General features: G+C 40.6%; 1 protein-coding gene across 21 annotated transcripts in view; it reads right to left on the reverse strand.

Annotated features, from left to right (window-relative positions):
• The window catches only part of SUPT3H (SPT3 homolog, SAGA and STAGA complex component), a 470,436-nt gene that overhangs the window by 214,479 nt on the left and 230,357 nt on the right, over nucleotides 1-25,600 (reverse strand). For 20 of the 21 annotated variants that reach the window (XM_073335778.1, XM_073335781.2, XM_078852051.1 and 17 more), the window contains one exon: nucleotides 9,268-9,352. The exons of the other annotated variant lie outside the window; for it this stretch is intronic. Coding sequence is in view for 17 of the 20 variants with exons in the window: in XM_073335781.2 (XP_073191882.1) it covers nucleotides 9,268-9,352 (85 nt within the window). In the remaining 3 variants the exon portion in view is untranslated. Of the gene's footprint in view, nucleotides 1-9,267; nucleotides 9,353-25,600 lie in introns of those variants that run through there. 21 annotated transcript variants of the gene reach the window in all.

A 25,600-nucleotide genomic window follows, 5' to 3' on the forward strand; every position in this document is an offset into this window, starting at 1 on the left:
AGCAATCCATTTGCAAACATCTAAAAGATAATAAGGTGATAAGTAACAGTCAGCATGGATTTGTCAAGAACAAATCGTGTCAAACCAACCTGATAGCTTTCTTTGACAGGATAACAAGCCTTGTGGATGGGGAGAAGCAGTAGATATGGTATATCTTGACTTTAGTAAAGCTTTTGATACAGTCTCACGTGACTGTTTCATAAACAAACTAGGGAAATGCAATCTAGACAGAGCTTCTATAAGTTGGGTGCGTAACTGGTTGGAAAACCATTCCCAGAGAGTAGTTATCAGTAGTTCACAGTCATGCTGGAAGGGCATAACAAGTGGAGTCCCGCAGGGATGAGTTCTGGGTCTGGTTCTATTCAACATCTTCATCAATGATTTAGATAATAGCATAGAGTACACTTATAAAGTTTGCGGATGATACCAAGCTGGGAGGGGTTGCAAGTGCTTTAGACAATAGATTATAATTTAAAATGATCTGGACACACTGGAGAAATGGTCTGAAATAAATAGGATGAAATTCAATATGGACAAATGTAAAGTACTCCGCTTAGGAAGGAACAATCAGAATGGGAAATGGGAAATGACTGCCTAAGAAGGAGTACTACGGAAAGGAATCTGGGGGTCATAGTGGACCACAAGCTAAATATGAGTCAACAGTGTAACACTGTTCCAAAAAAAGCGAACATCATTCTGGGATATATTAGCAGGAGTGTTGTAAACAAGACACAAAAAGTAATTCTTCCGCTCTACTCCGCACTGATTAGGCCTCAACTGGAGTATTCTGTCCAGTTCTGGACACCACATTTCAGGAAAGACGTGGACAAATTGGAGAAAGTCCAGAGAAGAGCAACAAAAATGATGAAAGGTTCAGAAAATATGACCTATGAGAGAAGACTGAAAAAATTGGGTTTGTTTAGTCTGGAAAGAGAAGACCGAAAGGGGACAAGTACATAAAAGGTTGTTACAAGGAGGAGGGAGAAGAATTGTTGTTCTTAGCCTCTGAAGATAGGACAAGAAGCAATGGGCTTAAATTGAAGCAAGGGAGGTTTAGGTTGGACATTAGGAAAAACTTCCTAACTGTCAGGGTGGTTAAGCACTGGAATAAATTGCCTAGGAAGGTTGTGGAATCTCCATCGCTGGAGATTTTTAAGAGCAGGTAGACAAACACCTGTCAGGGGTGGTCTAAATAAATATTTAGTCCTGCCACGAGTGCAAGAGACTGGACTAGATGACCTGTCCAGATCCCTTCCAGTTCTACAATTCTGTATCAGGGAAACATCTAGTAGCTCTCTTCCCCAAAGTGATTTTGGCCCAAAACAGACGGTCTTATCCTTTCCATCACTTCTAATTTCTTTACAGTCTACCTCATCATTAATATACAATGTTACTCTACCAGTTTTGCCTTTATTTCTGTCTTTCCTGAACAGCACATACCCTTCAACACCTGTACTCTAGTCATGACTAGTATTCCACCATGTTTCTGTTATCCCTATAATATCTGGATTCACTTCCTGCAACACTAGTTCTAGTTCCTCCATTTTGTTACCCAGGCTCCTTGCATTGTTTTACGAACATCTTAATTGTTGCTGCTTGGCTTTGCCCACATTCCTTGCCCAATTGGCTATGATCAGTCTACTGCCAGTATCGCCTATCTGATTGGTATCAGAACTATCCTTCCTCTTAATGTCCATTCTCTTACCTTCTGCTGTTCCTTTCTCCATTGCAGTATCCTTTCTGACTTGATTTTCCTTCCTCTCAATGTTAAAAACAGGCATGGAGATTACATGAGCATCTCCCAATCATCTCCCTCAAGTTCCTAATTTCAAGTGCTTTTAATGAGTTGTGCCAACCTCCATCCCAGAAGTCTATTTCCCTCCCTACTTAGGTCACCCCATAAGAACTATCCTCTGTCCATGAATGCACCCCTGTGCAAACATCCTAAAGCCCTCCTTCTATCACCACTGCCTGAGCCATCTGTTGATCATCATAATTTTGTCTCGCCTTCATTCTCCTCCCCTAGGCAGAATCCCACCGAAGATCACCTGAGCCTCCATTTCCTTAAGCATCTTCCCGAACCTGGCATAGTCTCCCTTTATATGTTCTAGTCGAGAATCTAGCTGTGTCATTTGTTCCCACATGAAGGATAATCAGTGGATTCTTTCCTGCTACCATTATGATCCTCTTCAACCTCAGGTCCACATGCCATATCTTAGCTCCCAGGAGACAGCACACCCTTGTTCTCTAGACCAACTCTGGTGGCAGGCCTGTCTGGGGACTCCTTACTAAGAAGAACAATCACATAGATGTGCCTTTTTTTGGTGATGGTGTGACTCTTTGGTCTTCCTCCTGTTCTCTCTGGCTGCAAGTCCTCTGGTCTTTTATTCTCCCTTGCAATCTTCTGCAAATCATCCTGTATCATCTGGGTGCTCTGAACTCTGGGTATCCCCATTGGCTCTTCCCCTCTTCTTACAGTACTAGCCGCTCCTCTCTTCTTCCATGCCCTCCCTTCTTCTGTTATAGCCTGCTGTGCCACTTCTTCATTTTCCAACTGAGCAAACCTGTTCTTGAGCTGTATTTCTCCTTCACTAGCTGGTCTTTTCCTCTGCCTGGTTCTCATAGTCATATGCTTCTGCTGACCACCTTCCTCACCCAGAACTCTCCTCTCTGAGTTCTTCAGTCCAGTTTTGGCTTTTCCCTTCAGCCTCCTCTTGCCTTTGCTCCATCATCTGCTCGAACCCCTTTCAAAACTCAACTATAGTTTTCACCTGCATCTCCAAGTCTCTAATCTTTTCTTCCATCAGCTCGATCAGGTGGCACTTCACACAAATAAAGCTGTTTTCAGGTACCTACACTAGAATCAGGTGCATCCTGCAGCTTCCACATCCGGTCATCTTCATTATCTCTTCCATTGAGTGAGTCACTACCACTGCTGCCTCTGCATCTGTCATAGCCTTCCTGCCAAGGGAAAAGTGGGGGAAAAACAAACAAATCCAGACCACAACATACTGTCTCCCCCCCAAAAAACAACCCCTCTAACTCCAACTCCCCTGTTTACAGCTCTGTTCGCTGGCTCCTGTGCTGCTGGCTGACTGTTTGGCTGCATGTATAAGCCCCTTAACCAGAGAAGCCCCACCCCTTGATCAGGACTCTGCTTCTCTCACAGCACACTGCCATCTACCAGCCTGTACAAACTGAACAAAGAGAAAAAAAACCACACAGAAAACAGAAAAAACACACAACACCCACAAAAAACCTCATTCATTGCCCCAAGATCAGGGGCTTGTCTCCTCCGACAGAACTCCCCCTCCAACTCCTCTGTTGACTACCCATCCCCTAATCTCCCACAGCACACTGCCCCATAGCAGGCTCTATCAACTGAGCAAAAATCCCTGAAAGAACATACAACACCCATATAAATTCACTCACTGCCCCGAATGACAATGGCTTTTCTCCTACCTTCCTCTCCAGTAGAAGTCCCCTTCTGTGATATTCACTCCAATATCCTGGAACTGACACAGCTACAACACCACATACAACACAAATAACGACTGTGGTGTTCTGACCTGATCTAAATCCACACTAGGCCTCCAATAGAAGCTTCTTGCATACTGTTTCAACAAGATGATTGAACAAAATACAAGAATTTTACAACCTACAGCGCTAGTGACACAGTGGGGATGCAACAGCTTGAGTTACAACTCATCAGCAGCTAATGCTATCACTCTGAGCTGCTAATCAAATCTATCTGTGTAATGCGAGTGTTGTTTTGAAGTGTGGTCACTCTTACTTGAGGTAGGCCAACTTGAGATAGTTCTGCTGTGAAGACATACCCTCAGAAAGTTGATGCCCAGCCCTTCACATAGCCTAAGAGTCACACATCCAAATACAATTTAACTTCCTATCCTTGCACCTGACTCTGAAGGTGCACCAACCTGTGTAACAGTGAAATATTTAGACCTTTATTCATCTGTAGCTCTGTGGAAATCACCTATTCTGGAATGATCCTGTGAGTCATGTTGACAAGAGTTCCCTTTGAGAGAGTTTCTGTTACTCCGACAGCTTCTACTCCTGTAATAGGAGTGACATATTGACAGACAATCTCTTGGGCTCAGAATGTGTGTACGAGAAGCGCAAGATTGATTAAACGATAATAGCCAGAGACTGGGAGTTGCACTGCTGAGTAAGTGGAGACATTGTTCACCCCATGAGCTGTAGTTTCAATCTCCTGTCCACTTAAGAGAGAGCAGTACTTACTACAACCAGATGGCTGCATTTTCACAGGGTGCTTTCTCTAGACAGAGGAAGCAGGATACATCACAGGCTATGGAGTACTCCAGAGAGTATCAGAAGAACAAAAAGTAATACCTTTCACTATAAAACACTGTTTTAATCTGAAAAAGGAAAGGGAATCAGGAAGAATAAAAACCATCAAAGATGAAAGTTAAGTCTAGCCAGTCAAACTTACTCAGCCTTACCTGTTTCAGACAATAAGCCCCATGAGCAGGTTTAGCCAGCCCCTTTTAAAGGGAAGAATGACATAGTGAAAGCTTTTATTTCTCTATCAGCTGGCAAGAGAACTTATACCCCTGGATGAAATCATGCTCCCACTAAAGTCAACAGCTTAACTCCCACTCACTTTAATGGGGTCAGGATTTCACCCACTGTCTGAACTAGCAAAAATGGACAGAGAATGGGGTCTTCCCTTAAGTGAAACAAGAAGGGATCTTCATGCCCCAAAAATGGAAGCCAAGACCTTCAGACTGTTTGCTGATTGGAAAGGTGTTACATATGCTATCTTTCATTGCTATGTCTTAAGTGTCTCTGATGTACAAGAACAATAATAATATTTAGCTCACAAACAGCACTTATCTTCAAAATATGAAATCCACACAATAGATACTTAATGAGTTAGATATTAACCTTTGTATTAATTGGGAAACGTGGGCAGGTAAATTGTAAATTACTTGCACAAATCCAGAGGAAGTAAGCCGCAGAGCTGAGATTTCTGCCTCCCAGTCCTGTGCTCAGATCATGCCTCTCATGAAATAAAATTTCACATCTCTTTACTAAAGATTTCAAAAGTCTTGTCAATATATAGAAACGAATACAAATAAAAATAGAATTTCGGGCTAAATTCTGACTTCAGATATCATGGGAGGCACTTGTGCATAGTTGAGGACAGAATATAGCCCTTAAGCGTAAGGAAATACCACATTGCACAGAAATTAGTGAATTAACGGGCAAAAGTACGTCATTCAGACTGAACAATATGGTGGACAATATTTAATAGCACAATGCTTTCAGTTCTTCTGTTCTTATTACTCCTGAATTTTAACTGCTTCTAGTTCTTTATATGAACTTTACCCAGCATTTCCTGTCTTGTTTCCCAAAATCTGCTGCTGTAACTAACTGCACTGCTAAGTATTACATTTAGTACTATAATTATTTGCAACAAGCTGTAAACAGATGGAAGCTCATATATGATGCCCCCTTGTACTATGAATCTAGAGCAGGGGTTCTCAAACTTCATTGCACCGTGACTCCCTTCTGACAACAAAAATTACTATATGACCCCAGAACGGGGGACCAAAGCTTGAGCCCACCCAAGCCCCACTGTCCCTGGCTTCTATTCGTGTGTGTACAACACCCAGTACAACAGGGCCTTGGAATGCAGCATCTAAGTGCTACTGCAATATAAATAAATAAAATCTAAGAATTATTATTAAATCATGTATAAATAAATACAAATCAGTTTTTAAACATTTGAACAAAAACTTTCATTTAGCAAGGTTCTTCTCTGGAAATGTATTCCAGACCCCCGATGAATTTGATTTTAGAATAAAAACTTTGCTACTCTGCTCTGTGTGTGTGGGGGGATGTAATTAATTATTTTGAACTTTAAAATTTTTTTTCATGTCATTATTTTGATATATTGAGAATATGTTCCATGTGCCTATTTTCATGTTATTCTTGCTTATTGTTTCTGTTTTCTATTGTGTATTCTGCAAATATCCAAAAATGGATTATTAAAATACAGAAATATATTTAAACATTATTTAGCATGGTTAATTTCCTGTTATTATAGTAATGTATGCAGTTTGCATGTACTATTATACTGAGCTGATATTTTTCTGCCTAGTACAGCTTAACACCTGCTTGAATTATATACTAGTGGTGGAAAAACTGGCCATTTCTATTTGTAGTGCATTATTCAGTACACCAAAGAGATTATTTCTGGTAGCAATCATGATGCATTAATTTCAGAGCAGCATGCTTTTCAAGGATTTGTCTTGTTTTGTGTTGTCATTCCCCAGGGTACCCAGACTCCATGAAGTGTATAATGGTTCAAAGTAGCCACCATATGAATCTGTCCTAACTGGCCCCTTCTTTAATAGAGTTCTGATAAATTTTAAAAATAGGAAGTCAGAACTATAAACTTCAGAGATACCAAAAGTCAACCCATCAGTGCTAATCAAGATGGCAACTTATTTTGGTAGCACATATCTGGATTTAATCAAGTATTCTCTCTTCCTACAAATGCCTACTGAGAAAGATGTATACAACAACATGTTGACCTTCCATCACAAACACAAACAACTTCTTAAATGAAATAGTAGACAAATGTCAAAAATATATCACAGTTTTCAGGAGGAAAATAATCAATTGCATAATGAGATTTATGTAGCACAGTATTTTGACCAACATGATTAGAATATAGGCACTGTGCAATCAACTCAAGTTTACAACAAGCATTTATTACAAAGTTAGTGTGTGGTTTTAATACTCTCATATAGGCATAGTTATCTAAAAATGAGAAGACAGTATGAATATTTAATAACAACTCAGTAAGAATGTGAAATATCATAGGATAACGACTGTGCAAAAATCATTTCCAGAAGCCCACCATGGCATATATAAAAGGCCATGATTTAAGAGTTCCGTCCTGTAGGTGTCAAAGGTCAAAACAATGAGCTATTAAAGATATTTTCACTTCCTCTGAAATAAAGTGCTGTCTTGGGCCAAAAGGTGAGAGGTTAGAAAAACTGTGTGACTGCTGGTCTATTCCCATTCCTCCTCCTGGCAGAAAATCATACATGCTCCTACACACCATTTAGGGTTAACCTAGGGTCATGACCATCGACTAAGTACCCAGATAAAGGAATTCATTATTTATTTATTCAAAAGACTGCAAGACCACAGGTTAAATTTTTGTCAAACACAAATTTTACTGTAAAGTTCAGCTAAGCATTAATAGTGCAATAAAACAAATAATCCTCATTCCATTGCCACTAAAGGAAGAGTAAAGCTGTGGCCATAATTACGTTTGATTAAGGAGACAACTTTAAAAAAGAATTATGATTATGTACATGGCTGTTAGGTCAAGACGACAACTGATTTTTCTTAATAGGTATAAGACTGAAATTGGGAATTTCATCTTATCCTTCATGATGTGGTTCAGACCAAATCCTGTAACTCCAATATTGAAGTTTTTTAAAATGAACTATAAAAAAGCATAAATTATTAATTTGTAGTGAGGTTCACTATTATTCATGTGCATGTTCACAAGTCTAAAAATTGTCCTGCTGTGCTTACAGAATTTTGGGGGACACATAGTAGAATAATATACCTAAATGTTTTGTAAATACCACCAAATGTCAAAATACAGGGGAAAAGAGGTTCTCTTCCTGTTTTGAAACAATTTCTCAATATAAAGTCTTCAGTAGACATGGTTGAATTTTATTTTTAATTAACAAAAAACAAAATCAAAATTTCAAAGTTGCTTGAATTTCACAGGATTCAAAACAGGCCCATTTTGGTTTTACACAACTTTTTGATCACCGTTTTTAATAAAGTCAGGGTTGTTGGTTTTTTTTTTTTTACTGAAAATATTATAATTTTTTCATTAAGTATTCCGTAAGCAAAAATGTCAAGCATTTTGATGTTTTTGATAATTGTTTTAAAACATCACACAAAAATGAAAATGTGCCCTGTGTGTTGAACTATGGCTATGTCTCTACAGTCATGAGACTGAAATTATAAAGTTGTATTATGACAAAATGCTGTATCATAAATGCCTATATGTACATGGACCCATCTCTGCTGACAAGACCCTTAGCACATACACCCCAGACAAATACAATGGGAACAAAAGGTTAATGATGGTACTTAACCCTGACAAAAGGTTATGCTAAAAAGTAGCTCAAGCCTTGAAAATCCACTTTAGCTGAAGGGAAGGGGAAAGGCAGGAACAATGGAAAGCTACCCAGAAGACAGAAGAAAGCCACACAGGAACAGGGGAACCAGACAGGAAGAAGAAGTGTGGGGCAGGAGAAAGCAAGTTCACAGACATGGGTAAGGAGCTCCAGAAGGAGAGGTCAACAAGCAAGTAGCCGCCTCGTGGGGCGGGGGGGCCCCACACATTTTCCTGAGCCCAAATGGCCTCAAAGACTCTGGACCACCCAACAGACTCAGACACAGCTCAAAGAGTGCCCTGGAGTGGTGAGGAAACTGAGGTAAGGACATATATATAGTGTTTATTGTTTTGTATGAACTGTACTCTCCTTACGTGATTAAGGACAAAAGAGCACTAATGTGTTAAACTCTACGAAGTATGTGTGTATATGCATCACAACTACTAAATGCACCTGAAAAAGTTAAACTGTAAACCAGAAGTTTCATATCTTTGGGGTGGAGTTCTGGGAAAGAGGTGTGCACTGTGACTAGAGGTGCTAGGAGACTGGAGAGCAGGTTCCAACACTGGAAGAGGGTGCCAGATAGTAGGTCTGCACACCAAGACTGTGATTGGGGCAGTGGTTAGATGCTGTTCAGGCTCCAGAAGCTTAAAACTCCCCAGGGGATCCAGAGCACAGAGGCTTGGATTCCTTTCACAGCAGTCCGACTGGGTGGGTGGAAAGGGGTTCTCACTTGGACCTGACACCCTTCATATCTGGAAGCTTAACATTGAACATGTCGGCAAAGGTAGTACCTTTGTGTTTCTCAGCAGTGATTTCTCTAGACTATCATGGATCGAATAAATAAATTTGTTAGTCTCTAAGGTGCCAAATGTACTCCTTTTCTTTTTATGGATGGAATGTTATTCACGTATTCTAAAGGGAATCCTCCTTTTCTCTAAGTACAGTCACTACATGATAATTATAGCCTTAAGAATGAGAGGTAGAACATTTTCAATATTCTTACAGAAAAGATTAGATTGTACCCACAAGGAACATATTGTAATCAAAAGACTAAAGATATTCTTACCAAATTAATCAGCTGTGTATGAATGATATCTTCCACTAATACTGCTGTTTCATGAAGGGGCCTCCGGACATCCCCTAAGGAAAACCTGAAAGAAAATTGTTTCACATAAGGCTACCAAACTGGAAGAAAAAACAAAAACAAAAACACAAACCTCACATGAAACCAAGCAAAAAGAAAAAAAATCACCCATATTTAAACTTCTAGTGAATTGAAGATGAATTGTTTAGTGTGGTACAAAGAAGTATACATAAAAATAATTGGATTAAATTAAGAAAGAGCACTGGGGATGAATATCAGAAAAACAGATCCTAACACAGTGAGATGTATTCAAGAGTGGAATGGCCACTGAAGAGCAGATATGAAAGTCTAACTACTAGGAACAAAACTAGAGTAGCCAAAGTTGTAGTAAATATACTGTAGAGATCAATCCTGTGTTAGAGAGGGGATTCATTTAATAGGCTTAATGACCTTTAATTTCTAGGAAGCAGCTACAGCCACATCATAGTATGGTATTTAACAGTAAGGATATCATTTTCCCTTCTGTTTACAAATTGACATAGGGCCTTTTCAGTTTTCACTCATCAAAATATTTACACTAAATGTTTATGTTAATGTCTTCTTTTTCCAAAGCTAAATGCTAAGCAACACATGCTTTCAGAAGGAATTGTTATGGATTAAAATAAAGGAATTTTTAGGAATCATTACAGATGCGTTGTCAAGTGAATTTTCTTTTATGACCTTTATAATTCAGCCCTACAGTGCCCTGTACATAGCCCTGTCTCAAAATGCACAGTATTGACAAGAACAGGAATAGTTACAGAAGCAGTTGTGGTGGTAGGTTTGAAAAAAAAAAAAAGACACACAAGAAGGAAATCAAACATTCAGGTGAAATACCAGTAAAACCAAAGAGAAATCTTCACAGCACAAGGATATTCGTTGTCAGCCTAACTTTGATTCAACAGAACTTCTTGGTAAAGGAAGTGAATTGTTCACAGCACTCACGTGATTAAACTGGTTCAAAGGAAGACTCTCAATGTATTGGAAGAACTGAAGTAAGGTGCAGCCCCTATCCTATCTCTAATGTGATCTGGCATAAAAGAAGAGTATCCAACTACTAGGACCAGGCCAAATCTCTCTCTGAATCTGTAATAAATGGCAGGTCAGGGCCAAACATTATGGATCTCCTCAGTCTAATACCAAATTATTCTTACTCTTAACAGCATCATCTGCAAATCACAGGCTAGACCACCAGCAGCCTTCTTAATCCCAAAAAAACGGGGGAGATCAGAGAACATGTGGAATAAAAGGGGAAAAATGGATCATTAGGCTAGCCAATTTCTACCCTATTATGTAAGTCAGATAGGATCCTATTTATTTTAAAAAGGTGACCAACATCTCTTCTGTTCTCCCAATACCCTGAGGTTGGAAGTCCAAGCCACACTCAGGTAGAACTGAAGTATCCAGGATTCTGACTGTGGGACTCTGCTTACCATCTCACGCTTACACTAACACTGTGACAAAACTTCCCATACAAAACAGCAGCTTCACTGCATTGCTGCATGATACACACAACTTAGAAGCAAATTTTTAACACATCAGCCACATTACATGCTGAAATGTGCAACTATAAAATAAGTAGCAATACTCAGCCCTTGCCTACTTTACATATATAGGTTTCAGAGTAGCAGCCATGTTAGTCTGTATTCGCAAAAGAAAAGGAGTACTTGCGAGTACTCACGAAAGCTTATGCTCAAATAAATTGGTTAGTCTCTAAGGTGCCACAAGTACTCCTTTTCTTTATACATAGGTTTAAGAGCTGAAGAGTGAGAAGGAACTTAAAGAACTTTTCCCTCACCTCAATTCCTTCTTCCAGATAAAATAAGACATGGAAATTTCTTCCCTGGCATAAAGTGCAGTACCATAGCCTACTACTACCTGGCAACAGAAACTCTGAATCTACAACAAAGCTTTATTCATATCTCTTGCTTCAAACTAAACGGAGTAGCTGTAACATCTGACAAGCACACTCCAATCATCCAAAATAATCATGAGAACTTGTAAAGAACAATGATTTTAGCACCAGGATTCTCAGGAAAACACAGAAGTCATGGGCACTCATTATTCTTCAAGTCTTGTTGGTTATCTCAGCCTCTACTTTTGGCTCCCTCTCTATCCAATCTTTGATTAGATTATTTTAAATCTTTTCATCCCAATATGCTTCCAACAGAGTGGTTATTGCTTGGATCAGTCAAAATTTCATAATACCAAATGTATGTCAAAACGAAAGAAGCCATTTCAATAATATATCATTGCAGACATGAAGGAAGACTTAGAACATTTTCTAATCTCCCTTTACATTGTTTCTTATGGACCAAATTCTGCCTTCCTTAGTCACACTGAGTTTCTACAACAGGGCTATCTGAGGAAAAAGATACTATTCACTGTGAGAAGAGTCAAAGTGGTAGAAGAGGAAGTCACTCATCTTGCGCCGTAACGAAGGTTCTTCGAGATGCGTGTCCCTATGTGTGCTCCACTGTAGGTGTATGTGGATCCCTGTGCTTCTGATTGCTATCAAGGTCTCCTGTGTCCATTTAACCCTCCCATGCCCCATCCCCTCCTCATGCTCTGCCTCGAGGCTACTTAGCATTGCGTGGGCGAACCACCCTTAGTTCCTTCTCTACCGCAGAGTCCCTATCAAAAACTCCAGTGTAGAGGGAAATAGGGCAGGTTGTGGAGCACCCACAGAGGGGCATGCCTCAAAGAACCATCATTACTGCACAAGGTGAGTAACTTCCTCTTCTTCTTCCAATAGCGCCCCTATGGGTGCTCCACTATGGGAAACTCCCAAGCAGTATCCCTAAGGAGAGGTTGGGGCTTCAGAGTTGAGTCTGTTCTGGATGATAACACTGCATCTATCACAATGAAATTAGGAGGAGGGTGTGAAAAAAGAAATTCCTCATTCCTGGGAGATACATAATATTTTTTTATCGACCTGTTTGCGTGGCGGTGTGGCGAATTCTGGCATTTGCCATATAAACTTAGCTGGATCCAAAAGTGCCTTGTTAATGGGGAGGGCTATCCTGGAGGAGGAGTAGAAGAATATCCAGAAGCTTATGGTGAGTGTCTTTTAACCTCCTCAAGAGATACTTGTAAGGTATCTGCCACCCTTAGTCAGGTCAGACTTTAAAATAGTCTGCCATAGACAGTGGAGGGGGCATTTCTGTCTTATCTGGAGAGAAAGAAGAGATGTTAGTAATTGGTGTAACCCTCTCCTCTAGTCTGACCTCTTGGCTCCTCCAAGATCTCTTCAGGAGGTTCTTAGGCTCTAGAGATGGTGGCTGAGGGGGAATGCCTCGCAGTCTCCTGGTGGGTCACACTAGATGCCCAGGAGGCATCGTGCCTACAGGCTGCCCATGGATCACAACAGGACCAGTGGCTGGTGGAAAAAAGATGGGTGGTTGATCCCATGATTGGTCATATCACAGGGGTTGTCCAGACCAAGGGTATGACTGGGCAGTCCTAGGTTGATAGCAGGAGTAAGCATGATAAGAGCATTGGGAGAGGACCCCCTCCTGGTCACTATCTGACTCTCCACTGGAAAATGGTGGAGCCAATACAGAGCGGAGGTGCAAGGTTTGGTGCCAGTGGTGATTCTTGGGCTTAAGATGTGTCTGGTACTGGGGCCCCGGTACCGATTAGAAGAGGCTCTGGTACCTCAGATGCCATGAGGTCGTTAGAGAATCTAAATTCCTGTGGTGCTACAGTAGTCGGTACCATCAGTGATTGCCAATATTGTGTCGGTGGTACCGAGGGAGTCGGAGATCTTGGCTTCACATAATGGTCCGATGATGGCTGCTCACAGTCGTTGGTGCTGAGAACATCTGTACTGACGCCATCTGCCTTGAGGTGATATGGTCACTTCTGTCCCTCACTAGCAGTACTGCTGCTTCGGTGCCTGTGCCCATAGGGTCTTTAAGTATACCAGCAGGATCTGTCGCACCAGACCCACGCAATCTGTGGGTACCATACTTAGACACCTTCAGTGCCATAGCTAATGAAGAGACTGAATGTGCCAAAAATTTCCTCTGGCTGGTTCAGGGCTGACAGCTCTCTTTTTGGTCTTATGTGAAGAATCCGAGGATTTTTTTTTCTTGGTTCACCAGCCTTAGAGTAGAAGGCTGCAGAGAAGACTGATGTCACCTGGGAGACTCTGGGCATGGGTCAATCACAGGCTGAAGAGCTCCTACCTTGAGGAGCAGCTTTACTTTCAATTCCCATTTTTTCCAGGATCTGGTTTTCAGCTGCTGACAGAAGGTACACTTCTGTGGAACGTGGCCCTCCCCGAGGGAATGACATAGCGGGAAAGACCATCTCTTAGTAGAATGGACTCCTTACAGGAGAGGCACCTCAAATCCAGGAGAACCCAGCATGCCCCTTACTGGGGACAATCCCCAGTCCAGGGGAGTGAAAAGCGGGCAGGGGTAAAGCAAAAACTTTTAAGGCTTTTTTTATTTTTTTAAAAACAGGGGAAGAGAAAAAACTAATGGAAACTCTATGAGATTAAGAAGAAAAACATTAAAACAAGCTAAGAACAAATTTCTAAAGAAGTAAAGTATCCGTGAATGGACTGCTAATTGTTCCATCTCTAGCCGGGGAGGTTGAGCACCCATAGGGACTCTATTTGAAGATTATGGCCCCAAATAAATAAGATGTTATATTGTAGTTTCATAATGGCAGACGTGTCTGCACCTTAATGCACGAAAATACTCTTTACCTCTAACCTTGACTCAAGTATCTTATTGACAACTGAATATACTGGATTGATGCTTCCTAACAAATACATTTTCTCTATTCTAACAAAACGATTTCCAAGACTACTTCAGGGCAACTTAATTTCCTTTGCTACGGAATTACAACAGCAAAGTAGATACATAATAAGATCTTTTTCTTTTCTTCTACAAAAATGGGCCTAACCATTTCTGCACACCTACTGAAATTCTAATGGTTTAAAATATACATTTGTAGCTTGAACAACAAAGAAGAACACATTCAAACAGTGTCCAACAGATCTCTCTTTCCTATCCGATTTTTTAAATTTACTCCATACCTTTTGCCTTTCTTGTTTATTTAGACTGTAAGCTCTTTGGGGCAGGGACTCTCTCTTACTTCAGCTACAGTACGAGCTAGGGGTGCAATTCCCCGGCTCATGTAAAGTAACATGTATAGTCCTGTGCTCACATCTAGTGGTTTCAGAAGGGAACATACTCAACATGGCTAATCCATACCTCTGTCTCCTCCACCCATCCTACTGCAGCTACATTGCTATTTATACTCATGCTAGCTCAATGTGAACTAGCGAGAGTATGTGTACAAAGCAAGGGAAATCACATCCCTATCTCACAGTGGTGATGTAGCTTGTGTGTTCATACAGTTCCTATTAGAAGTCCAGCTGACAGAGTAAATGGCTATAAAATGTTAAATTATAATTTCAGATACCTTATTATGATGTTTTGGAGTACAGTACAGCAGTCAAATTATGGCCCTATCAAATATATTTTTAAATGTAAATATTTGGATAGTGTGTACTGTGTATATAAAAATAGATCACTCAAGTTCATATTGCTCTGTGACATGACATACAGTAAGTAATTCACAAACCTAAATCTATTTGCTTATACATATTAGGATTCATAAATTTATCAGTAATTCTATTAATGTTTTTATTAAAATGATTAAATACAGTATGTAATGAAAGCACAAATTCTTTGCAAATATCCAAATCATTTACATATGCCCTAACTAGCCTATGCTGTATCTAAACTAAAAGGATTCAGCACAGTCATGACCAGAACACACTGACAATCATTATATACTGATATTTTAAAATTTAAAATTATTTGCCTTTGTTCCTAAGGCTTTAAAAGACACAAAACCAAATTTGGAACAGTGCAAATAAATGGCTGGTTACTAACTTATTAAAAATTTGGATGCAGCAAACCATGGTCTATATTATATAAATATATTAATAAATGGACAGTTTTTCTGAAAACAAAAAAAAGAGGGCAAAAATCTGCTCTCTGATTAGGGCATTGGCTCTCCACTGAGATACTGTGCTATCCTGAAAGCACAGATCTCCCATTGATGTAACTGACAGCTCCACACATATGCAAAGTAAAGAAATAGCAGAGACAAGTTCCAATACACAGATCTGAGAGGTGAATTTTGCCCCAAATCTTTTTTGCTCTGTTCAGATTTGCAAGAGGATATATCAAATTTAATTGCTAAAATTCCATATTTGACCATTAACTAGAGATATCTAAAAGCAGATTCACCACTATACATACACACACACTCTTGCTCTCTCTTTGAATGTTTGAAAGTTATTTGGATCTCAGTTTCTCTTCAGTTTTTCCCACGTTACTGTTGCCAACTTTTTTCCCCACACACAGAAAGCTAGATATTGGCATGGTGGTTTCTGCAAAAAGAAGTAAAAACCACCACATGTACCCACAGCCGCTTCCTCTTTCTCTGAAATGTACAGTGGATTTTCAAGCTACTGAAAAACAAAAACAAAAAAACCCCATGAAACCTGAATAATTGCTCATGATATTTTATAGTTTGTCCTTTACCCTATTATCCTCTTGATTCCGTTTAATTAATAACAATCTTTTCTATGTTAAACAGGAATGTCTCTGACCCTTCCTATTTCCTGGGATAATGTTATGCTTCTGACATGAAACTGACAAATACATGAACATTGAGAAGTTAAGGCTTTGATTCCTTGCTTCATTTATGCTGTTATATTTGAACAAGCAGTAAACTAAAACCTGGAGTGCGGGGAGGAAGGGTTCACCAAACTAAGGGCTAGCTGGTGGCTAGAGGAGAGACAGAACAAAAATAACTCAGTGTCGTTGCTTCTGGGGTTGAAATCAGACTTTGTTTAATATCACTTTGTGTGTTTCATTTCCTATGGGATATTGTTGTTGTTTTTTTAAATGGTGCAGTAGACAGCACTTAAAAGAACACTCTCCCTGGTTAAAGAATGAACCATTTTCCCTGTGCCCCAAACCAAAATTTGTACAAAAATACAGTGCGGACTTGTAAGTGAATTCCAAAGAAAGAATAAACTAGATAGACAGACAGACACACACACACACAGAGTCAGTGTACCAAATGGTAAAATGCCATAGAACAGTGGTTTTCAAACTGTGGAAGGCACTGGGTCACGGCGGCTCCGGTCAGCACCACCATGCCGTTAAAATTCCCGTCGGCGCTGCTGCCCGGCTAAGGCAGGCTAATCCCTACCTGTTCTGACACCGCGCTGCACCCCGGAAGCGGCCAGCAGCAGGTCCAGCTCCTAAGCGGGGGGCCATGGGGCTCCACGCGCTGCCCCCGCCCCGAACACTGGCTCTGCACTCCCATTGGCTGGAAATTGGGGGGGGGGGGCGGTGCCTGCAGGCGAGAGCTGCATAGGAGCTGGACCTGCCACTGGCTGCTTCCGGGTCACAGCACGATCTGAGGTGCCAGGACAGGCAGGAAGCCTGCCTCTGCACCCCTGCTGCACTGCAGACTGAGAGCCGCCCGAGGTAAGCCTGTGTCTCAACCCCGTGCCCCAATCCCCTGATCCTGCCCCAAACCCGGAGCTCCCTCCTGCACCTCAAACCCCTCATCCCTGGCCCTACCCCAGAGCCTGCACCCCCACCCCGAGCCCTGACCCCCTCCCGCACCCCAAACCCATCACAGCCCTAAGCCCCCCCAAACCCAGAGCCCCCTCCTGCACCCCAAACCCCTCATCCCTAGCCTCACCGCAGAGCCTGCACCCCCAGCCCAGACCCCCTCCTGAACCCCAAGCCCCAGCCCAGAGCCCCCTCACACAACTGAATCCCTCATTCCTGGCCCCACCCCACAGCTCTCACCCCTGTACCCCAACCCTCTGCCCCAGCCCTGAGCCCCCCCGCCCCCACACACACACCCCACATCCCCAGTTCCGTTGGGACACGGGCATCAACAATTTTCAACTGGGTCTCCAGAATAAAAGTTTGAAAACCACTGCCATAGAACACTTACCTGATAAAAGAAAAGATTTGTTAAATAAAACACATTTACTGTCCACCTAACCATTATACATTCCATACAAGAAAACCTTCTTAGATAACCTCATTTCAAGGAGCTTTTTTAAAAACTGTAAGTTTGGGTGCAACAAGATTATCAGTTCAAAAGGTTTTCACTGGAGGATAAAAATAATTATGGTGTGCGGAAAGACTGCAGCAGCTGTTTATTTACTTTCAGCTTTGCTTCCATTTGCTTTCCATTCTATCTCTGCTCATGTCATGATACCTCCAGGTATATCAAATGGTGTCAATGTCCCACCAACCCACTGCATCCATGAAGTATCATGGCACATTAATGCTGACAATACATTCTAAGTAAAGAGTCCATGCTATGGGGACATAAAAGTCAACTTCAGGAGGAAAGACCTGGACATATATAGACATGGATAAAGAAAGAATATTTTCTGGTATGCTCGATTGGTTTATGGACCAATATCTCACAGGAGTCCCCAAACCTCACCTTCTCTTTATGTATTTATTCCATTATATTTATTTTCTGTCTACTTGTGGAGTGGCCTGTGGGCATCTGACCTTCACAGATAAGTTTATATACAGCCACCAGGGCATAAAAATAGGCAAAAATCCATGGGAAACCACAGAAGTGCTTTTAGTAATAGAGCTACCCAACATGTAGATTCTGAAGCCATCTAAAACATGAGGAACCAGTGGAATGGGAGGGATGAGGTGTATGTAGCCATGCAAAGTCATCTGCAGCAGCTTCAACACCAGGAAAAAACGGTTACTTATCTGTATAGTAACTATTGTTCATTGAGATATGTATTCCACTCAGGCATGCATGCGGTCAGCGCATCAAAATCAGATAACTTTGCTTAGCAGTAACCATCGGGGAGTTGCTCACGCCGTTTTGCCCTGTAGCCCCTCTGATGGCTAGAAAACAGCAGTGCTACCCTGAACCCCGTCAGTTCCTTCACACTGGAATCCAAGGCTGTTCCAATACAGAGGAGACAAAGGATGGGTCATGGAATAATCCCGGCTCCCACATGTCAAAGAACAATACTTAAAGTAAAGGTAAGTAACTGGTTTTTTTTTCTTCGAGTGGTTGGAGATATGTATTCAACTCAGGTCACACACAAGCAGTACCTGAAGGAAGTGGGGCTTGAAGTCTACCTAAAGAATGATTGCAAAACTGCCTTCCCAAAGTTTGTATCTATCTGATCTAGATGCAGTCATAATAGCATAATGCTTGGTAAATACGCACTGAAGACCAGGTAGCTGCTCAGGAAATGTCTAATATAGCAACATCCTTGAGGAATGTGACCGAAGCGGCTGAACGAACCACCAGTTTTTGTAGAGGTGTAGACTGAGCTAATCCATATGCTGCTGTAATACAGGAAGTAATACACCTGGAGTTCATCTGTGCGGAAACCACCTGACTCTTCACTTGATACACACAAAAGAAAGAGTTGAGCTGACTGACAAAACAATTCAGTCCTCTCCAAGTAGAATGCCAAACGTCATCTCACCTCCAATGTATGAAGGCACAGTTCCTCTGTATTCAGATGTAGTATAGGAAAGAATACACACAAATAGATAGTTTGGTTAAGGTGAAATTATGAAACTATTTTAGACAAAAATTTTGGATCCAGCCTTAGGGCCATCTTAGGCATGACAAATTGCATATATGGAGATCCTGCCATGAGAGCCTGCAACACACTCACCCACCTTGCATAAATTATGGCTACAAGAAAAGCTGTCTTTCAGCAAAGAAGTACAGACAGCAGGTTGCCAAGGGCTCAAGAGAGGACCCAGGTTGCTGTTTCTTTAAAAGGAGGGAAGAGATGGACATTCCCTTTTAAAAATCTATCCACTAGAGAGTTAGAAAAAAACTGAGTTCCCTTGAAACTGTGGCTGAAATGTTGATATCACCACTAAGCAGACCCTCAAAGAGTTGAGAGAGAGACCTGAGGACTTAAAATGCAACAGATAATCCAAAATGTCCTGAATGCGTACTGGCTTCAGCTGGATTCCCCGAGCTAGAGACCAAACAGAAAAATACTTCCGCTTGACATAATATGTATTACTAACCGATTCTGAACACCAGGTAAGTGTACCACTGTAGGGGCTAATGTCCTTCTTGAAGCAAAGATGCCAAAAATTTATTGGTTTCAGAGTAACAGCCGTGTTAGTCTGTATTCGCAAAAAGAAAAGGAGTACTTGTGGATAGTCTCTAAGGTGCCGCAAGTACTCCTTTTCTTTTTGTAAAAATTTATTGCTTCCTGGCAAAGTTGGTTGGAATGAGGTCACCCTGCTTGTTCACATAAAACACTATGTTGGCACTGCCGGTAAGTATGTGAACGACTGTACCCCGATCCGAGATCAAAAGGCCTTGCATGCATCGTAAATGGCTTGAAGCTCTAGACCATTGATTCGGAGTGAAGCTTCCTGTTCTGACTACAGACCCTGAAACTTCAGTGACTTTAGAGGCATACCCCAGCTTTTGTGGATGTTTCATTACCTAGAGTCTTGGCTGGAGAAGGATATTGCTGGTGTTGTTGCTGACTTCCATAATGATGTATTTGTGGCCTGGGTATAAACCCCCAATGACTGCAGAATAGAATGAGAGCCCTTAAAATAATGCAATGTCTCATCAGTTTTCTCCGAAAATAAAAACCAACCATGGAAAGGTAAGTTCTCTGTGCTCTGTTGGACCTCAGGAGATATGCTGGAGTTCTGTAACCATGAGGGCCTTCTGAGAATGATGACCTGAGGCCATAGGTGTGGATGAAGCATCTGCCATATCTACTGCTGACTGCAAAGACGTCTTTGCCACCAAATGACCTTCTGCAATGAATGCCTTAAACTCTTCCCTAGAGGATTCTGGTAATTTATCCATAAACTTGCACAGCATCCCAATTCACAAGGTCACACTTAGATAACAGAGCCTGCTGGTTTGCAATGCATATTTGTAACGAAGAGGTTGAATACCTCTCCCCATCAAGTCTAAACTCTTAGACTCTGTCTTTATGTGTGGATTTATATCTCCCCTGCCATAATCTCATTTGCTGCCATCACAATAAGTGAATTAGAAGGTGAATATGAGACAAAATACTCAAAACCTTCTACAGGGACATAATACCTATTATCAGTAGGCCTTGCCATGGGCATTAAAGATGTTGGGGTTTTCCACAGAGATATGGCAGTCTCTAATATCACTTCATTACAGGAAGAGAAATTCGGCCAGGAGATGAGGACTGAAGAACATCCACTCAACAAACTCAGCCTGAACACCCAAGGTCAACACCATTCATTTCAGGAGATCTTAATATGATTTAAAATCCTCAGGCACTGGACATGAAGAACCCAGCACTGTAACATCAAGTGGGACCAACAGAATCTCCTATGGCAACACATGTGACTGTAACAAGGGGTCAGGTTGCACCGACTCAGAGGGAGCCACCTCAGTCTGTGGATGCAGCACAGCTGCTCAGGAGGGGAGACTGCCAAAGGAATGGGTGACCTCTCCTTGGATGGAGCAGAAGACCAGGGACTCACCGAATGAAGACCCTGCCAGGGATCTCAAGGAGGCCACTGTTGATAGGAGTATGGCTTTGTGACCAGTAGGATCCGGGCCATAAACCTTTATCCCTATTGCAAAAGCAGTACTGATCCCGGTACTGACGGTGATTCCCCAAGAGGTCTTGACGAAGTTTGAGAGTAGTACTGCAAACGTGAAGAAGAGGGAGATGTCTCCGAACTCAATTCTGAAGACCCTTCCAGGTAGTCTGACAGTAATGGAGGAACCACTCCAGGTGTAGCAAGTAAACACCCTGCGTCAGTCATAGCCCAACACACAGGTCTCATCAGTACAGATGATTGTACAGCAGTCAGCACTTTTAGTACCAGTACAGGCACTGAATTCACTCTAGGTACCAAAGCAGGCACCAGTACCGAGGACGAAATTGGTACCAGACCCACCAATGTAGATTCTATCGCATGATAGTATCTGCACTGGCAAATCCTGACTGAGCACGAAGTCTATTGCAAGCCTGCCCCCTGGGTATGAGGCAATTTGGACGATGGTACCAACAACAACCAATTAACTAACCAATCTCTAAGGTGCCACAAGTACTCCTTTTCTTTTTGCGAATACAGACTAACATGACTGTTACTCTGTAATCTGGTTGTGTAGCTCCAGCCCTTAGTGGCTCAGGTGCTCTCTGGGGGGCCAATCTGTGGTGGTCCCTAGTGCCCAAGCGGGCCTCATGGCCTGCTTTATATGGTGCTGCTTCAAGCTCAAGTCTCTGGCCACCTGCTTTCTCTTCTTGAATGACTTGCAGATGGAGCAACTTTCCTTAATGTGTCCTTCCCCAAGGCACAATAAACCGCACTGACTCAAGTGGTGGATGGTAAGAAGGAACCTCATAGATTCTAAGACCAGAAGGTATCATTGTGAGCATCTAGTCTAGCATAGTCACAGAACTTTCCCCAAATAATCCCTAGAAAATATCTTTTCAAAAAAATTCCAAACTTGATGTAAACGTTGTCAGTGATGGAGAATCCAAATTGTGGGCACCAGAACTGAAGAGAGTATTCCAGCAGAAGTCGAACCAGAGCCAAATAGCAAGGTAAAATAACCTCTCTACTCCTTTTTAAGACTCCCCTAATCCCAGGATGATGTTAGTTCTTTGGCCACAGCGTCACACTGGGAGCTCATATTCAGCTGATTATCCACCACATCCCCCAAATCTTTTTCTGGGTCACTGCTTCCCAGGATAGAGTCCCCAATCCTGTGAGTTTGGCCTACATTCTTTGTTCCTAGATGTATACATTTATATATAGTAGTATTAAAACACATATTGTTTGTTTACTCCCAATTTGGCCTGTTAAATTGTGTCAGTAGGCCTGTTAAATTGTGTCAGTGTCAAGAAAGGAAGGGGGTCATGTAGTAGTAAAAATTTATGTTTGTATTTTATATACAGTAATTTAAATAAAAAATAATAATGTAGCATGTATTAAATGTATTGGTGTATAATTTGACCATATTCTGCCAGCCACCCTTTCTGAAAGCAGAAAGGAATGGCCTAAAAGCAAAGTAAAATATGTTGCTGTGGCTAAACACCACCTCCTAGCTGCTATATAAACAACAAATAAAATTAAAAAATAAAACTGCCTTGGCCATAAAATGTACTAAAATGCAAATTCTTAGTTTAGCATCACTTAAACAGAAAATGTTTTAAATAATATCTAAAAATGTTAGGGTATTAACACATTTTAAAACAACAAATATAAATAAATGCAATATGTTTCCAGCATAGTTAAGCCTAATTTATTATTAAATAACATTATTATTAAAATTGCTCACCAACTATCTATAAAAACAAAAATATAAAAAGTGAGCCTGATCCCAAAATTAACCATGAAATCCTTTTGGCTATCCCGGGTTATAAAGCCCTCAAAAATAGATATGCTTGTCCCTACCTGTCACCACAAAACCATGTAGCAGAAATACCTCATTAAAAACATATGTATAAAACAAACTAAAAAATATAACATGTGTTTTGTACAACAATGCGTATGTATTACATCCTAAAAACAATATTTTTAAAAAAATGCAAGTATCAGCCAACCCCCAATAAATAAATATAAATGTAATGCCAGTGAATTGTATACTAACAATCTCACATACTATTTACCAAAAATAAAAAAAGCACAAAGCATTATAACCGCTACCCCAGTTAATTTCTCTGTTACCCTTGGCCTAAATTAGCACAATCTAACTAATCACTTATTATCAAAAACCAAAGTAACTCAGTTTTTACAACAAACACAGAAAAATACAAAAATACATGTCATTCAAATATTGCATGCAAATAAAAACAACCCATCATTAGTACAACGTTTTTACAGGCTGGTCCCCAACTTCTAAGGACATATTATCTATCACGTTCCACCCATTGCTAGTTGTGTTAATACTGTCCTGTGTTTGCCTGCTAAAAAAACAAAAAATGTTTGTTAATTACAACCACAAGCTCAAATTGCCTCTCAATATATTGCTATAAAACAGTTGTATAAAATATGACCCACTCAAGAATTGTTCTTGAGGGGTCAAAAAACAACACGTAGTAGTAAAATTTTATGTTTGTATTTTATATAATTTCAATAAAAAATAAAAAAAAATGTAGCATGTATTAAACATATTAGTGTATAATTTAACCATATCCTGCCAGCCACCCTTTCTAAAAGCAAACAGGAATGGCCTAATGGGCCACTGGTAAAAATGCATCAGCTAAAATCTGTGTCTAAGCTAATTTCAAGGCAGTAACAGACCTTTTAGGGTCACCACTTTGTTGTAGGTTTAGCATTTTAAAATAAGTAAAAAAAGGCAATAATTATTTTTCTCTTGCATTGCAATTTAATGTTCCTGTTCAAATGTTCTGTGTAAATCAATTCTATTTTGTGCATAAATTAAAAATATGTATGTTAAAAAATAAATATGAAAACCATCACCAAATGCTCTAAAAAAACGAAAAGAAAAACAAAACAAAACCAAGGACTGACACAAAAGCACCAAAAAATTACAGCACACTCCTATTAAAATATCAAAAAAGGGCAAATTAAAAATAAAACAGGCACCTATCAATAAAAACAAAATTGCTGTAATCAAAACCAGCATAAAGTAACTCCCTAAAAAACTTAATAAAAACAATTTCAAAAAACAAGCACTCATCGAACAGCAATTAATTACAGCAAGGTACCTCACCAAAGGCTCTTAAGCAAAGTAAGCAGTCATGGGATAAGAGGGAATGTTCTCTTATGGATTGGTTAAAAGATAGGAAACAAAGGTAGGAATAAATGGTCAGTTTTCAGAATGGAGAGAGGTAAATAGTGGTGCTCCCCAGACGTCTGTATTGGGACCAGTCCTATTCAACATATTCATAAATGATCTGGAAAAAGGGTTCAGAGTAGCAGCAGTGTTAGTCTGTATCTGCAAAAAGAACAGGAGTACTTGTGGCATCTTAGAGACTAAAACTTATTTGAGCATAAGCTTTTGTGGGCTTGTAGTCTGTTCTTGAAGCTTTTCTCTTGCAAAATTGCCACCTTTAAGTCCGAGAGGTTGAAGTGTTCTCCTACTGGTTTTTGAATGTTATGTAAACAGTGAGGTGCCATGCATCTGATGAAGTGGGTATTCACCCACGAAAGCTTATGCTGTAATACATCTGTTAGTCTATAAGGTGCCACAGGACTCTTTGCCGCTTTTACAGATCCAGACTAACACGGTTACCCCTCTGATACTTGACACACAGGAAAAGAGATGCTGTATTGGGCAATCTATGCACCATCAATAGAAGAGGAAAGAGACAGAACAAAGAATAAATAAAGGACAAAGTACCAACAAGATGAAGCACGTGGATTTAGAGGACGAGAATGGTTGAGAGAGATGGAAGGAGAATAATTGATCTGACCAATGAACTGGGAAAGGAAAAGGCACACAACTTTTAGGTTAGGGAATTTTATTTATTTATGCACCCACATATAACTGTATTTTCCAGGCAGACATCACACTGTCTCATAAAGAGGAAATGGATATATCAAGAGTGTTGTTGCTGTAGGCATTCATAGTATGATTGTTGGATGTTTTACTCAGTAAAGGGGGAATGCATTTCAAAATACATGCTGGCTTTCTGAATTTTCAATTCTTTAGTTTGAGACAAAGGGACAGTTTCAATATACTCACTCTCTCTCTGTTAGCTTTAAGTTATGGTAACAAACCTGCATATTCCACCAATGTCAACTAGAAAAAAGCAAGGAATATCCGATGAACACTTGTTAAGTAGATATCAACACTTTACTTATCAGGTCATTTCCACCACTCACAGGGTATCTATCTTCCCCTTCATCCTGAACACCCAACCTGCTCCGTGAATCTTGGTTATATATTCATGTGTTCTGTTGATCAATATAGGGTTGACATGGCTTTCAAAAGTTACAGGGTACTTTACATGGAGATGGTGAAAGTAAGTGAGGCACAGTGTCAGATTACAAGGGGTGGCTGTGAGGTACATTTTTCTGTAATGTTTAAGAAATGTGCATGATCCATGTTAAAAGTAACTGTTCAAAATCTGTAGTGATTTTAATGTAGGAGTTACAGAGTTGAAAACTGCTCTGATATAATTGTACACTATAGATATAGTTGGAGACAAAACCATATGCTAGTTGTTCAGACTATGCAGTCTAGCAGCATTAATTCAAAGTTAAAGTTT

Source organism: Lepidochelys kempii, chromosome 3 (genome assembly GCF_965140285.1).
Source record: "Lepidochelys kempii isolate rLepKem1 chromosome 3, rLepKem1.hap1, whole genome shotgun sequence".
Classification (NCBI taxonomy): domain Eukaryota; kingdom Metazoa; phylum Chordata; order Testudines; family Cheloniidae; genus Lepidochelys; species Lepidochelys kempii.